At 45.7% G+C, this 19,052-nt stretch overlaps 2 protein-coding genes across 42 annotated transcripts in view; both read right to left on the bottom strand.

The window, feature by feature from the left end:
* LOC145534764 (O-acyltransferase like protein-like) overlaps positions 1-1,223 on the bottom strand; it is a 61,036-nt gene extending 59,813 nt beyond the window's left edge. For all 3 annotated transcript variants that reach the window (XM_081562998.1, XM_081562999.1, XM_081563000.1), the window contains exon 1: positions 927-1,223. In XM_081562998.1, the coding sequence (XP_081419124.1) occupies positions 927-1,140 (214 nt within the window). In that variant the 5' untranslated portion in view covers positions 1,141-1,223. The remainder of the gene's footprint in view (positions 1-926) is intronic.
* A 10,025-nt stretch (positions 1,224-11,248) lies between these two features.
* Positions 11,249-19,052, bottom strand: part of ZNF532 (zinc finger protein 532) — a 108,556-nt gene continuing 100,752 nt past the window's right edge. For 19 of the 39 annotated variants that reach the window (XM_081562976.1, XM_081562973.1, XM_081562974.1 and 16 more), the window contains 3 exons: positions 17,456-17,568; positions 14,825-14,972; positions 11,249-13,281 (listed from right to left, as the gene is read on the bottom strand). In XM_081562976.1, coding sequence (XP_081419102.1) covers positions 12,787-13,281; positions 14,825-14,972; positions 17,456-17,568 — 756 coding nt within the window. In that variant the 3' untranslated portion in view covers positions 11,249-12,786. Of the gene's footprint in view, positions 13,282-14,640; positions 14,976-17,455; positions 17,569-19,052 lie in introns of all 39 variants that reach the window. The other 20 variants (XR_014074962.1, XR_014074958.1, XR_014074963.1 and 17 more) reach the window with 3 other exon arrangements.

Raw genomic sequence — 19,052 nt, 5'->3', positions numbered from 1 at the left:
GGATTCATATCACCCTATCATTTCATTAACTACAAGAACATATAATTTGAAGTAATTGCTTCAAGTCATGTGCTGTTTTGAATTACTCAATATTAGATCAAAATTTTTGTTTATCTTTATAATGTATATTATGTTCCTAAGGATTTCCCAATACAAAATAAGTTATTCATGTGTTAAATGGAAATGAAAATTGCTGTGAGAGTGTTTCTGGCTTTGGAAAAAGTGAGTTTTTACATTTTTCCTCCTTAGTGGTTTACATCAGCATCAAGAAGGAATCATCCTCCTGGAGAAGTTCTCCCACTGAAAATGAATCTGATTTCTTGCCCCTTTCTGGCAGGGATGTATATGTCCCTTTAGCTGTGAAGATAATTCTGGAAAACTAACAAAAAATAAAATTACTTCAGCCTGCCGTCCATCCATATAGCACGCAAAGAGGTCTGGCTACAATCAAACTTTTTATATACAATTTGAGCCAATACGTTCACCAAAATACTCCTCAGAATTTACCATCAAACATATAATGGGCAGACCTGTTTCCTAAATAGTGAAGCAATTCTTTATCAAAAGCATACTAAATGTCTAGAGGAAAAAATAAACCAAGCCATCTCATACAGCAGTGAAATATTATCAACTTCAAAAATAGTAAACAGCATCATACAATTTACAAATAAATCTTCATCTCATTGAGAAACTGGTACCCATGAGATTCCTTCTGGCTGGAATTAATACCACCCTCTCTAGTGCCTTCTGCAGTTAAAATTCCACCTCTCTTCTTGATTCCTGGTGCAAATTGTAAATTGAATATCTCTTCTCTTTCCTATTTGGTCCTGGGTTTTTAATTCTCAAGAGTTTTTCTAGAACATCCCAAGCCCAAATCTGTCTACCCCATGTTCAGCTACCCAACAGGCCAGGAAAAACCTACTTACTTCTTAGAGCATATTCTTTGGGCTCCACTGAATTCAGATCAGAAAGGAATTCATCAACGTCCTGCATGCACTTGAGAGAAATATTTCTTGCAGGAAAAACAAAAGGCAATTGAAATTGAAAAGACAGCAGACAAAACAGTAAAGTCAGGGCCATCTTCAGTGAAGACCTTAACCTGTCAGGATAAAGTTTCCCTCGAAAGACAAAACCTTGCATTTATGAAACACCAGACTACAGCGTGTTGGGGAGAAATGTGACATTCTCGCCCCTTAGCGTGCCGAGACAAGCTGTGTCTCCTCCACCACCTGCAAAGCGGCCGCGTTGAACAAACCATGGAAACTGATTTGTGTATGACTTGTTATTGTTGAGTAAACTCGCACCGTGGATGTGGGAGCCGCTGACCACCTGGCTTCCTTTAGCTTTGCAGATTAACATTTCCAGTTAATAGGGACCAGACTAGACTTTCTCGAGTTAGACATCTTGTGTACATCTCTGGGTTTAACAAATAAACCTACGGAGGATGTGAGGTGGCAGGATTTGATTTTTATCCAAGAATGATTGTGAATCCAATCTACAGAACGTTCAGTAAATGCTAAGCAAAGAAGGGCTTCTGTGTCGTCATCTGGGCATTTTGTGCATCTGTTAATATGTTTGCCGGATTTGAAAGCCACAAGTGGGAGTGATGAACCTCCCCACGGAAAGACCTGGTATTGCGGTAGGACAAATAAACACCCACTTCATCCCAGGGGGCTTAGGATGCACGTCCAATGTAGCAAACAGTGCTGGAAAAAAGACTGTGGTGACTGCATTTATCTACCTTAAAAAAACATAAAATGTGTGGATCTGGATTTTTCATGGTATAGATATTTTCTTTCTGGGAAGTCTGTCCTTAAATAATAACCTCTCTAAGTGAAAGTCCGTCAGTTGTGTCCAGCTCTTGGTGACCCTATGGACTGTAGCCCTCCAGGCTCCTCTGTCCATGGGATCCTCCAGGCAAGAAGACTGGAGTGGGTAGGAATTCCCTTCTCCAGGGGATCCTCCCAACCCAGGGATCAAACCTGCGTCTCAAGTCTCCTGCTTTGGCAGGCGGGCTCTTTACCACTAGCGCCACCTAGGAAGCCTGTCTGACCTATGCTATGCTATGCTTATGCTAAGTCGCTCCAGTCGTGTCTGACTCTGTGCGACCCCATAGACGGCAGCTCACCAGGCTCTGCCGTCCCTAGGATTCTCCAGGCAAGAATACTGGAGTGGGTTGCCATTTCTTTCTCCAGTACATGAAAGGGGAAAGTGAAGTCGCTCAGTCGTGTCCGACTCTTAGCGACCCCATGGACTGTAGCCTACCAGGCTCCTCCGTCCATGGGATTTTCCAGGCAAGAGTACTGGAGTGGGGTGCCATTGCCTTCTCCGGTCTGACCTATAGTAGACCCTTAATAAACAGTGGCTATTGTGGGGATTTATTATTCTGTTATGGTTATTGATCTAAAGAAAAAAGATTCAGGCACACAAGCAGAAGCAGTTAAATTGATACAGGGTGAATAGTTCCTTGAAAAAAATAGACCATTAGCTCCAAGTTACAAAAGGACAGTTTTGAAACAGTGAAGAGTTTTCTAGTCAAAACTCCCCAAAGATGAACTGGGCTCTTCCCAATGGTAGAGAGGTCTCTGCCCTTGGAGGTATCCAAATATTGACTGAGCACTAGATGAGCATGTTATCGACGAGACTTAGTCATCAAATGGTCTTTTTAAAAATCACCTTTAAGGTCTTCTCTGACCTTGAAACCCTCTGAGTCTACCTCAAAATTATTTTCTGCTGTGAATATATTGATTGTTACTATGCACCTGGGAGACTGTTCTTAAATTGGAATAGAAGCTGAAATGTCAGCGCCAAACATGAAGGAGAACATCCAATCTGGAACTACACAGAGGAAGCAACAACTTGGACTGAAAAATGGACCTAATTTGGCACCAGAAACCAGAGTTTAAGCTGTTCCCTTTCCCCATCTGTTAATGCGTAAGAGCATATAATCAGCCTTCCTCAGCTGTTTCCTAGTGTTACATCAGAGCTCCTGAGTGATAAACATTAGTTAGTGTTAAAGGTCTCACTTCCGTGTGTATCTCCTGTGCTTAACACTTTCAATGTTAAAAAATAAATAAATAAAAGGCAAAGAAGGGGAGGGTTGAAAATACTGGAGGTTTAGGTAATTTGAATATTTAAGAATGATTAAGCAGAAAAATCTCTCAAGCCTGGATTTATTTCCACGTCAGTTGTTGACACTGTATCGTCCTTGAAAATATGAAATTGCCTTTTAGAATTCAGTATGAAGTGTTCCATCTTTTGCCAACAGAGGGGAAAATGTAATGAGCAGCATACCCACATTTTAATCATCAGTAATAAAAACCACCTAAATGATCTTTTTAAATTCCACATAAATAAAAAAGAAAAGAGGGAATCTCACTTTTCAAGACCTTTATAATCTTTTTCCCAACTCTTAAGAAATAAAATTTTGACTAATCGAGCTTCAAGGAGACTCAGCTGTTCTTTGAAGATGTTTTAAGCACCTGTTTTCCACAAGGCACCGTGCTGGGCGTAAAAATAGGACATGAAAATAAAGAACACCTTCCCTTCCTGAAAGCAAGCCTCTATCATTTCCGGAGGAGGCTATCAGCAGCTCCTGCTCTTATTAATGCCGCCGCCATTGGATTCAAGAAGCTGGCTCAACGGAAGAGGAAAAAGAGCGCTTGGCCTCTCACCACTTGGCCGTGGACTTGAGAAAGCCAGGAATTTTCTTTGCTGACAAGAATAAAGATCATCCTGATGGGAAAACTCGTATCCACCGTTCGCAGGCTGCAACGTGAAGAGCCCCTCTTCCAGTGAGAGGAGGTGGTGGACGCGGGTCAGAAAGCAGGCCGAGGTCATGGAACAGCTTGGAGCGTCCCGTCCAGAGGGTGGCGCAGCGCTGACACAGAGGCGCATGGCGGCAGGCGGGGAAGTGCCGGAAACGACGAGAATGCAGGTGGAGAAACGGACTGTGACGTCGGTGAGCAGCGGGCGCGGGCACGCTGAGTGAGGTGACCCGGAAGTCCTTCCGAGCAGCTGACCCCAGAGCCAACCTGGAAGGAGGGAAAAGGCCCCCATGGAACAACAGGGGCGGCCGCCCAGGCGGAGGGGTCAGCAAGCGCCAGGCGCTGGGAGGGGGGGAGGCGGCGGCGGGAGCGAAGGAGCGGGAGTCTGGGTCAGCAGGTGCAGACGGACGGTGTCCACAGGGCGGATACACAAGGGCCCGCTTGTCCCTACCATGCAGGGAGCGATAGTCAACATCCCGTGACAAAGCAGCTTGGAAAATAATAAGACAAAGGATGTGGATATATGAAGAAGAATATATATACACCTGAATTTGTTTCTCCACAGCAGAAATTAACACAACATTGTAAGTCAGCTAAGTATGTATGAATGTTCAGTCACTCAGCCGTGTCTGACTCTTTGCGACCCCATGGACTCTAGCCCACCAGGTTCCTCTGTCCATGGAATTTTTACAGGCACTAATAGTCAGGAAGCAACAGTTAGAACTGGACATGGAACAACAGACTGGTTCCAAATAGGAAAAGGAGTACGTCAAGGCTGTATATTGTCACCCTGCTTATTTAACTTCTATGCAGAGTACATCATGAGAAACGCTGGGCTGGAGGAAGCACAAGCTGGAATCAGGATTGCTGGGAGAAATATCAATAACCTCAGGTATGCAGATGACACCACCCTTATGGCAGAAAATGAAGAGGAACTAAAAAGCCTCTTGATGAAAGTGAAAGAGGAGAGTGAAAAAGTTGGCTTAAAGCTCAACATTCAGAAAACTAAGATCATGGCATCTGGTCCCATCATTTCATGGCAAATAGATGGGGAAAGAGTGGAAACAGTGACAGACAGTTTTTTGAGCTCCAAAATCACTGCAGATGGTGACTGTAGCCATGAAATTAAAAGACGCTTACTCCTTGGAAGGAAAGTTATGACCAACCTAGACAGCATATTCAAAAGCAGAGACATTACTTTGCCAACAAAGCTCTGTCTAGTCAAGGGTATGGTTTTCCAGTAGTCACGTATGGATGTGAGAGTTGGACAGTGAAGAAAGCTGAGCTCTGAAGAATTGATGCTTTTGAACTGTGGTGTTGAAGAAGACTCTTGAGAGTCCCTTGGACTGCAAGGAGATCCAACCAGTCCATCCTAAAGATCAGTCCCGGGTGTTCATTGGAAGGACTGATGATGAAGCTGAAATTCCTATACTTTGGCCACCTGATGTGAAGAGCTGACTCATTGTAAAGACCCTGATGCTGGGAAAGATTGAAGGTGGGAGGAGAAGGGGACAACAGATGATGAGATGGTTGGATGGCATCACCGACTCAGTGGACATGAGTTTGGGTAAACTCCGGGAGTTGGTGATGGACGGGGAGGCCTAGCGTGCTGCAGTCCATGGAGTCGCAAAGAGTCGGACACGACCGAGCGACTGAACTGAAGTAAACCGAATACTGGAGTGGACAGCCATTCCCTTCTCCAGGGGATCTTTCTGACTCAGGGATTGAACCTGTCTGTGTCTCCTACATCCTCCGGGAAGGCCAAATCAACTATACTTCTGTAGGATGTTAAAATAATTGACATTGTCATGTTGCTGGGATAGTGTCTTATTAAGAGGGAAGGAAAAGCTTAAGCTTCAAAATGTCCCACCATAAGAGGACCCTTGGGGCCAAGATTGTCGGTGGTTCCTGGAAGGCAAACTGGTTCCCAGCTGGGCAGAGATGCCAAGCATTGTCCACATTCTTTCCTCCCAGACCTTGGTTCTCCCCTCTTCCTGAGCAACGAATGCAATGCTCTGTGTGATTTCCCGTCTGCAATCACCACGACCATTGCCACCGTGCCACCACAATGCGTCCATTTTAACTGTCCCCAGTTTGTTGTGTCACCGACTCCAGAGTCAAAGCAAGAGCACCATTTTGACCACGTGCTGGTCATCCCATGCCTGAGATTAGGCTGCTGGGGGTCAGGGAGGCTGGACCTTCTGGTTTTGGGAGTAGGAGGCAAGATCCATCCTCTCAGATTCACACAGTGGTAGATTCCCAGAAAGGAATCAGACACTGAACTGATGGAATCAAGATAAATGTCCATTACCCCTGCTCAGAGATGTGTCTTCTACCCTTTTCAAGATGGGGTTGTTTTCCTCTGACACAGGCAACTCCGCTTTCTCCTGACTCACATCAACTTCACACCATTCTCTCCAGTCAGGGGCTCTATGCCTTCCTTGTTCTTTTTTCAAAAAAAAAAAAAAAAAAAAGATGATGTTTCTTCTCCAGAAATAACCAATCCAGTTAAACTCAACTTGAAGATCAGACAATTGCTCTTGGGCTAAATCCTCCCTTTCTGGAAACTTGTTGGAAGTGTGATAGGGTGGACTCTAATTTTAGAGTTCCCCTAGGTAAAAATATCATCTTGCAAAGGATTGTGTTTAGAAACAACCTTGCTATGGGAGTGTAATTTACAATTATAACTAAGAAAAGCCCAAGGATAGCAGCTTACAATCAAATAGAAAAGCACATTAAATAATCAGTTCCTTTAAATACTGTGAAACATACATAGCGTTGCTTCAGGAGTCAAAACTAACCTCATTAAGTTTAATTTGGAAACATGTTTTCTGGGAAAAGCTCTTCTGTTTCCTTTAAGTAAAAATAACCACTAGGGCAAGGGTATAATTCCAGGGTAAACCTGGTGAGGAAGTTGGAACAAAAAGATAGATGTGGAATCCACAGCCCCCCGTTCCAGCTGACAGCTTACCCATGGGGGATAAAATGTGCTGGTGTAGAGCATGCACTTCTGATCTGCGATCCTAACCTTGTCCCCCGCCCCAGCGCCCATCCGTCAAGTATCCGTCTGTGTCCCGCTCTCTGCCCAGCACACTGACGTTGCAGACTATGACTGGGCTTTCTTTTTTCTGGCTTTTATTCGGTTTTCACCAGTGGGAGGTGCAGGCCGGAAATTGTCGAGTGTGAAGAGGAAGCGTCTCTGTAATTTCTCTCCCACCGCTCTTCCTTGGCTGTGACTGTGGCTCTAGCTCTCTGTGACCCTCGACATCCTTTGTTCCAGCCCAGTATACAGTCCCTTCCTTAATTACAATAAAACTAAACCTTTTCTAGTGTGTCATTTGTGTCCTGCTAGGACCCTAATTCATACAGAACCCCAATGCTGGACACCCCCAGGTCTCCCTTTCTAACAAAGGCAGCAAACATAAATGAACAGACTTCCAGCAAAACCTAGGCCAAGGTGATGAAACTTTTATCACGCAGTGTGTTGAGTCTTTACTAAATGTTCACCCAAAGCTACAGGGACTGTAGGGAGAGGGAAATGGATGTCAAAAGAGAATGCTCTCTGTTACAGCAAAGACTGACAGTAGCCAAGTCTCAAATTCGACCTTACACACAGACCATGTGGATCGAGGCCAGGCTGTTCAGAATCAGTGCTTTGGGAGTCATGCTGACTACCGAATTAACACCGGCTAGTCCAGTAGCTTCTAACAGCAGACAGAGAGGCTCTTTGCAGAGAAACAAGCTCACGTTCCATACCCCAAAGGTTTATGATTAACTCTGTAGCAGTGTGAGGTTCCTCACTGCAAAAAGAAACTCAAACAATAAAGTTTCAAGAATCCATTTAAGGACTTCCTTGGTGGTATAGTGGATAAGAATCTGCCTGCCAATGCGGGGTACACAGGTTTTATCCCTGGTCCAGGAAGATTCCACACGCTGCCGAACAATCAAAGCCCTTGTGCCACAACTACTGAGTCCTCGCTCTGGAGCTACTGAGTGCTCGCTCTGGAGCTACTGAGTGCTTGCTCTGGAGCTACTAAGTGCTCGCTCTAGCGCCCTGAGCTGAAATGACTGCGCACAGGCGCTGAGTGCAGCTGCAACTACTGAAGCCCACCCGCCTAGAGCCTGGGCTCCGCAACAAGAGAAGCTCCCACGATGAGAAGTCCATGTGCTGCAATCAAAAAAATAAATAAGTAAATTTTAAAAAATAAAGTAACTCTATAATGATTCTAAAAAAAAATAATCCATTTAAGCAAAGACTGAACTGTGCATGAGCAGAAGCCAAGATTTTAAGCTAACTAACTCCAGGTTCCTTATTTAGAAGATGTATGCTTAAAAAGGAAGAGAGCTGTGATCTGGTATCCTTACAGCATCTCATTGGCAGTGTGCGCGTGTGTGTGTGTAACTAAATGGCATAAATAACACCCACATTTGGTACACTCCTTTGTTTTCAGACTATTCTTTGGATAAATAAATGGTTCTTTTAAGGCATATTTTATTTTGTAAAGTTCTTTACTTTTTTCACCTTCCAAGAAGGCATTAAAAAAATAACAGTGCTCATGGCATGATGGTTATGAAATATATAAACTTTTTCTGCCAAACTTTTCAAAAGGAAATTTCCGTTGGTCAAAGATCCTGGGATGGAACTCACTAGCCCACTGACCCTGAAGAGAGGTGCCCATCAGAGCTTGGGGGTAGACCAGTTGTTCCTTGGAATCTGTAATGCAGTAGGAGTCAGGAATTTGAAGAAAATGTTTGGCAGGAAGCAGTTGTCTATGCCATGAATGCCAAACCTACATCATCCTTTGCTTCATTTTATGTTTTACCACTTTGCTGGCTTTCTTCTTTACGTATTACTGTTACTCAATTATTGATCAAAATCACTCAACCACACACATTGATTCAAACAAAAACTAACCTTGAATGGATATCTAATGTTCAAGTTCCCCTTCCCTATAAACAGCTCTTCGTTTTGATGTCTATATTTCTATTTAAGCAGTCCACACCTTGAAATAAATCTGTTTCTTTTCTGTTCATTAAATCACTTAGGTCTGAACTTTCAGACGTCTCTTCTCTGTATCTTGCAGCATGGAATTAGCTTCATCCTCCTCCTGAAATGCTACCTACAACTGCAGCCTCTTTCTACGCCTCCCTCCTCTACCCTGAGCTGAGTCCTCAAGTCCACGTTGCCCACTATGTTAGCACCGTAGCTACATTGATATAAGCTCTATTCCCAGGATGGTCATTTAGGCTGTGCCAATATTTCCAGTCTTCTGGGCATGAGGTGGGACCACATTTCTCTGCCTCCTTGTAGTTAGTGAGGCAGGACCATGTGACTGGCTTTGGTCGGTGAGTTGTGGAGACGGGCATCTGACACTTCTGGGCCCGAGCATCCAACCGCACTCGCCTTCTGCCACAACACCTGGCAGCTTTTGTTCAAAGTGGAGCCTTGTAGCAACATCTGGGCAAGAAATGTCTTATTGTAAGTCATTAAGATGAAAGGTTATAACCACAGCACAACCTAATACTGCTCGATACATTTTGCCACAATCTATCCTAAGCACTGCCACCAGTTAATCTGGTTATCACTCCCCTGTCCAAATAACTCATCTCGATCAGAGTACAACCCCCCTGGATTGTCATTCAAAGCTTTTTACAACTTGGACCCAGCCTACTCTGTCAGCCTCACCCTCTTTCTCCACCAACAGAGGAAGTGGGACTCCTAAAAATTCATGGGATGTGCCCCAGTTACAACTAATAAAAAATGGGCAAAATTCATAAGCCCCAATGTGGATTTTTTTGCTCAGCATCCATCATGTTAATCCAAATATTCGTATCTTTCGTGAATAGCTAGAAATTTCCCACTGGAGACGGAAATGGCAACCCACTCCAGTATTCTTGCCTGGAGAAGTCCATGGACAGAGGAGCCTGGTGGGCTATAGTCCCTGGGGTCACAAAAGAGTCAGGCACAACTTAGCAAGAAAACAAGAATTTTCCATACTGGCTCTCCCCAATTCTATCCCCCCTTTCTGGAACTATTAAACTCATTGTTGTTGAGTCGACCATGTCATCTCTGACTTTTTGTGACCCAAAGGACTGTAGCCCACTAGACTCCTCTGTCCATGGGATTTCCCAGGCAAGAAGAATACTGCAGTGGGTTGCCATTTCCTTCTCCAGGAGATCTTCTCAACCCAGGGATTGAACCCGCGTCTCCTGCACTAGCAGGACGATTCTTTACTGCTGAGCCACCAGGGAAGCCCATTAAACTTGCTGCTTTTATCTTTCTGGGCTCCTAACCTCTTTCATGTATTTCATCTCCTTATCTCTCTGCTGCGCTCTAGGGGGGTTCTTCACAATCCATCTTCCGGCTCATCAATCCCTCTTCAGGTGAACCATCCAGGCTTCCTCCCAGGGCTTCGGCATTGGGTGGTGTTTTTCTTTTTTTTAATGATTTTATCTCTGGCTGTGTCTTCGTTGCAGCACACGCTTTTCTCTAGTTGCAGTGTGTGTGCTTCTCACTGCGGTGGCTTCTCTTGGTGCAGAGCATGGGCTCTAGGGCACCCGGGCTTCAGTGGTCATGGCACAAAGGCTCAGGAGTTGGCTCATGGGCTCTAGAGCACAGCCTCAGTAGATGTGGCACATGGGCTTAGTAGCTCCGCAGCATGTGGGGTCTTCCCGGACCAGGGATCGAACCCGTGTCTCCTACACTGGCAGGTGTTCTTTACCACAGGGCCACCAGAGGAGACCCTGAGTACCGTTCGTCCACTCTGTATTTCAGTTTCTTCACTGTGGACCTCTCAGCATTTTAAAAAACTTTCTTCAATGCTCAACTAGGCATTTAGTAGATGCCAATTTCGTATTACCAAGCGTGTTGGGTATTTGAGTAGATAAGACTCCCAGGTTATCTTACAAAAGCCAAAGCGCCACAAACAAAAATTCTAGTGTCGTGTTTTGCAAATACTTTTTATTTGTTGAATAAAGGAGTATTTGTCGATACGCACATAAACACATAGAGCGAGCACTAGATTTAGAGCAAGAATATCTGGGTTCTAATATGCAAAGCCACTTACCAGCTATGAGGGCTCAGGCCAAGAACTTCAATCTGAGCTCAGCTTCCTCGACTGTAAAACTAGGCTATCAGGACCCGTGCAGCCCACCACACAGGTTTATTGCAAGGTTCAAATGCAGAAACAAATGAAAAGTGCTATGCATACAACTTAAGAGCAATACAAGTATAAATATAACAAGTAACAGCAATGAATTTCAAGTTGAGGAGTACTGAACCACACCCTCCAGTATACCCACTACTGATGGAGTCGATACAAAAGTGACAAAAATAGCTGATTGCCAATGAGAATGAATACGCTGCCCTTATTAGCAGCAAGAATGCTGCAATACCACACAGCCCATCCCTGCAGTGAATCACTCCCTAAACTCCATGAAGATGTCAGAGACCCACCATCAAGAACGCTCTCACGAAAGCACAAGGGCCAAATGTCCCAGGTTTATTTACATACATGAAATGTGTTTAATACAGTTAGGATGGGTGCGGTTAGTGCGTGACACCTGACAGCAGCAAGACCTCTCGAACGTTGACTACAGTATATCATGCAAGTGTATCTATATATACACAAAATAATTTTTCTTTAAAAAAAAAAAAGTACAAAACATGTTTAGGGATAAATACAAGATATAAAATGCAAAAGAAAACATGAAACACAAAACCAAAAAAATATAACTCTCCCAGAGAACTATAAACATCTGGAAGGGACAGAGGAGTACCTTGGCTGCATTAAGAAAGCTGAACTACCCAATAGTAAAGGTACTTATTGAAATGGCTGAACTCAACCCAGGTGGCTCAGTGCTGAAGGGAATGGCCGATGGCCACACCGCCGGCTGCTGCATTGCATTGGGAAGGTGGAAATTGTGCATCCCAAGTCTAAGTACTGGGACCTTTGGCAGTAGCACCCAGAACAGGAAATGCCAACTCTTTAGACAGCAAAGGGTTAAGTCAACTGTGATTTTTTTTTTTTCCTTTTCCTGTCAAGAGCCAGAGAAATACTTGATATTTTTAGTTGTGTCGTCGTGATAGTTAATAAATTACATGACAAAAACGTTGACTCTATAAATCTACTGGTCTAACAATGTGTTTGTAACTTTTACAGTAGTCCAGCCCTTTCTTCGTTAGCTCCTTGTGCTCTTTTAGAAGCCAGCCTTGCAAATCGGCCCAGGAAACTAGCGCTTGCTTTTCCCCTTTAGGAGAAAGAGCTTTCTTCCCCACTGAAATGGAATCCATCCACATCTTTCCTTCCTGGATGTCTGGCCCCCGCTGCCACCCCCCTCGCTGGGAGGGAAGCACCCGGCAGGGCTGCTTCCGACACCCCGGGCCGGGAGGAGGGGCCACGTGCCGGGTGGCGGCCCTAGCGAGCAGGCACGTTGAGGATAGAGTGCTAAGACACTTAAAAGTCCCTAGTGTTTTTGAGACCTACAGTCACCTACGATTGATGTAGTGAATTCTAAAAATTAAAAACACTAAAAAAGGCTCTGTCGGAGCCTGTAATTAGTTAACCCATTCAAAACTGTGACGTACAAAATGGTTGATTGGAATTCAGGAACTGCCCCTGTTGCTAAGAACTCTGTTTTAAAGTAACCGTACAAAAAAGAAAAACTCTAACCCAAACCAGAAACAAACAAACAAAAAAACCAACAACAACCCAAGAACGAAACAAACAAAAATCTTCAAAACATTGTCCACCAAATACTGATATAAACATGTAACAAAGAGTATCAAAAGTTATTCGTTTAAATATATACAAACTCTTTTCAACTCAAATACTGTTTTAATACTTATGGAGGAGGAACGGGAGGAGGACAGACAGGAGGAGGCGGAGAAGGGGAAGAGGGGGGATATATTGCAACAGCCTGGACAGTACTGTTAACTCTGTGATACCGCCAACTGCGTAACAAAAACGTCTCTTTGCTTCCAATGTGGACCGGTGCGGGGGCGCGGACGGGGGTGCGGCTACTTCTCCGCCGAGCTCACTCTTTTGGATTTGATGAAGGCCATGCCGTGGGTCCGCATGTGAGCGTTTAAGGCAGCTTCCGTCTCGAACGTCTTTGCGCACACTTTGCACGTTCGGTCCGACACGGGGCCGTCGGCCGGTGCGTCCTCGGGCCCGGGCTGGTTCTCCTGCTGGTTCTCCTCGCCCGCCCCGTTCTGCTTGGCCGCCGGCTGCGGCTCTTTCAGTTTGTGGACGATGAAGAGGTGCCGAGACAGGGACACATGCGACGTGTAGCAGAGGCCGCACTCTCGGCACTGGTGGGACGAGCCGTCCGACTTGTGCTGCGGGATGTGCTCGTGGAACTGCAGCAGGTTCTCGGTGGTGAAGCCACACACGGCGCACTTGTGCACCTTGAACACGTTGATCTTCAGCTTCTTCAGGGGCTGCGTGATGGCCCCTCGTGGAGGGCGGAACTCTAACACGGGCTCCTCCAGCTTCCGCTTGGGACTGGGGGCCTGGGAGAGGAAGACAGAACCGGTGATGCGCTGAGAATGGGCAGCGCTCCTGGGCTCTGGGAGCCGGGCTGTGGGCTCCTTATGGCTGTGTGGCCCCCGCCCCGTCCGAGGGTCACCCTTTCCCTCTGCCCCGCAAAGGCGGGCTCGGCGCCAGGCTGAACGGGCATCCTGCAGGGGCTCAACAGGACAAACAGGCCCCCACCTTCGAGGGATGCGACAAACAGCGATGAAGGAGCCAGCCGAGCGTCACAGGGACAGCCTGAGCTGGAAGGTCACACTCGGAAAGGGGTCCCGCTGGGAGCTGGCCGGGGTAGCTGGGGGATGGGAGGGAGGCAATGCGGCTGCGGCTGGGGACAGGGGAGGGCGTGGACACCTTCTCCATGGCCAGCCGGCTTTTCTACCTTGACCTAAAGCTGCCCCTGCATGTACATTCTTTAATTCCACCCCCCCTCCCCATCACCTAAAGGGAAGGATTACAATTTAATGCGACACTAGTCTGACTTGTACTCTGATTTCAATGACTAACTCTTTGAAAGCACACATGGGCTTTTCCCCAGGAACATTCCAGACGCAGCACAATGCCAAAGACAGCACAGTCTCTGAAATGTCTGAACCACTGCTGTACTCCAACAGCGTTTGGCACACCTACGCTGTTGCCCACTTCAAGTTCACTATCCACTGACAGAGCATGAATTTTTGATCTTCATCTTTCATCATTACAAACAGAAGCTAAAGGGAATCAATTTTGATTAGGTATCTCTCACAACCAACACATCAGCAATGCAAAGGAGTCTAGATTCAAATAATTCCCTGGCTAAGACAACTTCCATGGGTCAACATAAAACTTAAATTTTTATATAAGTAGATTGATCCCTGACTTCCCTGGTAGCTCAGCTGGTAAAGAATTCACCTGCAATGCAGGAGATCTGTGTTCGATCCCTAGATTGGGAAGATCCCCTGGAGAAGGGAAAGACTACCCACTCTAGTATTCTGGCCTGGAAAATTCCATGGACTGTACAGTCCATGGGGTCACAAAGAGTCAGACACGACTGAGTGACTTTCACTTTTCACTTTCAGATTGATCCCTAAAGCTGTATCTGGTAGGATATAGAAGAAATTTAATAAAGGTTGTGTGTGAAGTCACTTCAGTCATGTCTGACTCTTTCTATGGACAGTAGCCCACCAGGCTCCTCTGTCCATGGGATTCTCTAAGCAAGAATGCTGGAGTGGGTTGCCATGCCCTCCAGGGGATCTTCCCGACCCAGGGATCGAACCCACATCTTCTGGGTCTCCTGCCTTGGCAGGTGGGTTCTTTCTCACTAGTGCCATCAAGTTAGCTTACCAAAAAAAAAAAGTTACCTTTAAGAGCAAGATGAAAACTCAGGCTGAGTGCAGAGAGAGGGTTCCTATTACTTGACAGCTTTGTGCACAGGCTGAATTTTTTAAATCGTGTAACCGTAGAAAAATTTTAATGCAAAAAAAAAAAAAGGAGAAAGCAAGTCAACACAACATCACTGTAAAGAGAACACCTGCAATGTTTAACCTTGGTGTCTTCTTTGATTTCTGTTTCCTCCTCATTGGTGGCTTCTGTCATTTCTTTCAAGTCAGGATCCTTAATGCCGTGCATGAGCTGTATATGTTTCTCCAGCATCAACCGTTTCGTGAAGGTACGCCTGGAGTCTGGACAGTGCCTGTAGGGGAAAGACAAGGAAATAACCTACTTGCTATGAAAGGGCTCAGTGAGGAATGTGCTCACTACCGAAGCCCTCAGTCGGCCCAGAGAGGCCAGGGTGGTCTTGCAGATACCAATGGCCCAAAGCAAGAGAGCAGTGTTGCTATGAATCATCACTTCCAGTGTGAATTTAAAAAAACTTTTTTTAAGTGCTCCAGCTTTTGTTAAAAATTTTCTATCATAAATGAACTATGGTTGTGGGGAAGGGGAGGGTGGAAAGGGACAGTGAGGGACCTGGGGAAGGTCATGTGCACACTGCTATATTTAAAATGGCCAACCAACAAGGATATACTGTACAGCCCAAGGAACTCTGCACAATGTTGGATGGCAGCCTGGATGGGAGCGGGTTTTGCGAGAGAATGGATACGTGGATATATGGCTGAGTCCCTTTGCTGCTCACCTGAAACGACCATAACCCTCTTAATCGGTTTTACCCAAATACAAACTGGTTTTGGTGTTTTTTTAAAAAAAAAAAAAAAAAACCCAGAAGGAAAATGTTTTTTTCTATCAGTTTTTGTGTTCTTATAGCCACAGCCCAATTTGGTTCAGACAGGGCATTTATTTTCTGAGTTTGGTTAAAGTCTGACTTCATTTGTAACTCTAGATGGCTATGATTTTAACACGGAGAACACTAAATCTCAAGAGCTTTCCAGTGACTCCGAGTGTTCCCTCAGAATTTATGTCACGAGACACTTTAATAGGAAGCAAGTCCCTGCCTGACTTCTTCCCGCCGGTGCTAACAAGATTCCCGTTCACTCTGCCGCGACACAGACAAGACAGACTCGTCTCCCGTCAACTTTCTCATCAAAGCACAAATGCAATAATATGCATGGTTAGGACCACAGCGTTCAAATACGTGTGTTCAGTCGATTAAAAGGTAGAAAAGTGAACAAATATCCAAAATAGGTCAATGATTTCAGTTTTCATTTCAGCCTGTGTAATTCCTCCCTATAAATCATGATTACAGCTTTTTTTTGATATGAATTTATCATTTTCTTAAGCAGGCCCAAACCAGGTAAACAGAAATTAATGACCAGGGCAATTATGGTCACTCTTCAGCCAGACATCATGAATAACCACTGCAATGAAGGGAGACGGGAAGTCCCTCATGGCTTACGTAGAACCAAGTTCCCTGTCTTCAGAAAAGCTTCTGAAAATCTTACAAGAAAGACTCGCTCCCAGTTCTGATGATTTCACGCTAGAGACCCTCTACAGGGCAGCACTGGGAACCAGCACCCACATCAGGGAGCAAACGGAACGAGCTGGGCGATCCCGGTGTTTTACTGCCTTCCAGGGACTCCACGGGGACACGAACCAACCTTTCAGAGGAAGGACTCTGCCATCCACACCAGCCTTCCTTCCCGTTCTCTCAGCGCAGGGGTCCCTCCTAAATTCACTGACTCCATCAACAGTCTCAGCACACAGACTGTACTCAGACAACGTTCTCATCGCACCACAACCGCTCCTGGCTTCAGGTTCCCAGAAAGAGGGGCCCTGTTTTCCCACCCCGGAGACTTTCCCTGACTCACTGCAACACAACGGAACCCAGCGATCTGGCAGCCGACCTCCTCAAGTCCCCCGAACCACACGGCACTTGGACCCCAGCGTCCATCACGGCCACATACTTGCTACACGGCTTCCGTGCCACTCCGTGTTCTTTTATGAAAAGTGCCTTAAAGTAAGTACCCCTGTTACATCACTTCCCTTCAGGCATGCTCTGAGCGGGTGAAAAAGCTTTCTCACTAATAACAAAGTGACAACTTCTGCCTTTACATACCCAGAGGTAGCCCCGCGGTTGGTCCCCTCAGTGGGCTGGCCCGCTCCGTTCTTCGGTCCTTCACCAACAGCATGTGTCAACGTGAAGGACGCGCTGTGGCTGAGGGGCAAAGTCCAGCCCAGGACTGACCCCACGAGCAGCCCCGTTCTGAACCCAAGTACACCGACCAGCCCAACCGGCGTGCTGATGCCGGCAACTCGACTGCGTGTGGGGCCGAAGAGCATCTCCTTCATCTGTGTCCCCACCTGCCTGTGAGTCAGTTCGCCAAAACTCTCAGTAACGAAACCACAAACCCCTGCTTAACAGAGAAGGACACAGGTGGGACTTCCCTGGCGGTCCAGGGGTTAGGACTCCGTGCTTTCACTGACGGAGCCCACGTTCAGTTCCCGGTCAGGGAACCAAGACCCTGGCCACAAGCTGCTCAGCAAGAAAAAAGGAAAAAAAAGGAAGCATAGGGAACAGATAAGAACATACCAAGGTGGGGCAAGGAACTGCTCCTTATTTCCATATTGTTAAAGTGCTACAGACCAAGCAGGAATGGCCTGCCAAACAAAACATAACTGAGAAAGGAAATCCACACGCTGGGCAGCGGAGGACGGGGAGACGGGAAGCTAACAGGCAAACTGCCTCGCGCGGGGTCTCCCACGTTAGAAGCCACGACTTACGAGCAGGTATAAACTTTCCTGATGCCTTTGTGCTTGATCCGGTTGTGGCGGCAGAGGCTGTGGGACGAGCTGAAGGACTTGTCACACTGGCGGCACGGGTGCTTCTTCATTTGCTTTATCAGGAGGAGAGAGGGACAAAGTCACCAGAGAGAACAAAACGCAAGCCCTCGACAGGCTACAAGCTCTTCTGGGACCGTCTGAGCAACACTATTGTTTAGCGATACATTAACAAGACTGAGAGATTTTTTTCCAATTTTTTGATAGAAGTATAGTTGCTTTACGATGTGGTGTTAGGTTCTGCGGTACGGCAAAGTGAGTCAGCCGTACGACTCTTTTAAAGACGTGACAGAAGGGGCCACCAGGGCCGGGGTTACCACGGGGGAATTTGGTTATAGCCATTTAGAAATATAAGCTAATTAAATACTTTAGCCAAACTCAGAAAATAAATACCCCGTCTAAACTAAATCTCTCATTTCTAGAGAACAGGACACACTTTATCATAAGACTATTTTTTTTTTTCCCTCAAAAACACTTACAATGGAAAAAAAAAAAACAACTTATGATTTTGATTCAATACCAACACCCAGATAGCTGAAACAAACACGTGACGTTGATTTTCTTCAAGTAAGAGATGTTATTTTTAGGAGGCAGATAACCTAGAAAAATACAATTCTTTAGTAGATACCAAATAAAGCCAATTATTTCATTTACTATATCCAGAAAGAACCTGTTTCCTTCTCCAATGTGCCATTTTAAATCTCTGGCTAATTTTAAACACCTTTAGCTTTCCCCCCTAATAACTCATTATCTATATATAAGGAAAGAGTTTTCCAAGAAAAATCTTTAAATGATACCATTTGATTGTCTCAAGAACCCAAGCGTGAGGCCACTGTGGGGAGCGTGCCTGAAGGTGTACGCGGAGTGAGTCTGTGCGTGCGTGCATTTGTGTCCTGGGGGCTGGGGGCACACTGACCGAGTAAGAGTGAGCTATCAAGAGATATCTCAACATCAAAGTGAAAAGTTTACCATTTCAGCTAAGACATAATTATGTTAATTCAACAGATTCCCATGTGGAACCTTTGAAGTAAAATCAGTGACTTATCTTTAAAAACAAATTCTTCAGGCATGATATGCACTGCAGTCTGGAATTAATGTCACATCACAAGGAAATGAAATCAAGGAAGAACTGTTGGCCTCGTTAATGGAACAAAATTTGGCTCAGCCCTCGTTAAAACTAAGGATGAAGTAGGAATAAGTTCTCACGAGAAACTCTGTTACTATCTTTGGCCATCAGAAGATATAAGCAAGCAGTAGTGACCTATTTGATAAAGAAATGATCTGTGTTTTAAAAAAATATTTTTACATTAATCACCTGACAAACACGTCCTCACTCCAGCTGGTGAGGAAATGAATTCCAAGCAGCTGCGAGTCTGGCTCTGGAGGCCCAGGTGGGCTGGCACCTTTGCCCACCACTCGTGAACCACGTGACGGGGCATTTCCCAACCTCACGAACACCCTCTCCTCGAGCGGTCAGGGGTGGGTCACAGCGGTGACATCCTCGGAGAGGGTGCTGGGGGGCGGGGCTGAGAGGCTAGCA

The sequence above is a fragment of the Giraffa tippelskirchi genome, chromosome 14 (assembly GCF_054371585.1).
Source record: "Giraffa tippelskirchi isolate mGirTip1 chromosome 14, T2T-mGirTip1v1.2.pri, whole genome shotgun sequence".
Classification (NCBI taxonomy): domain Eukaryota; kingdom Metazoa; phylum Chordata; class Mammalia; order Artiodactyla; family Giraffidae; genus Giraffa; species Giraffa tippelskirchi.
This window is presented reverse-complemented; position numbering and strand designations above follow the sequence as displayed.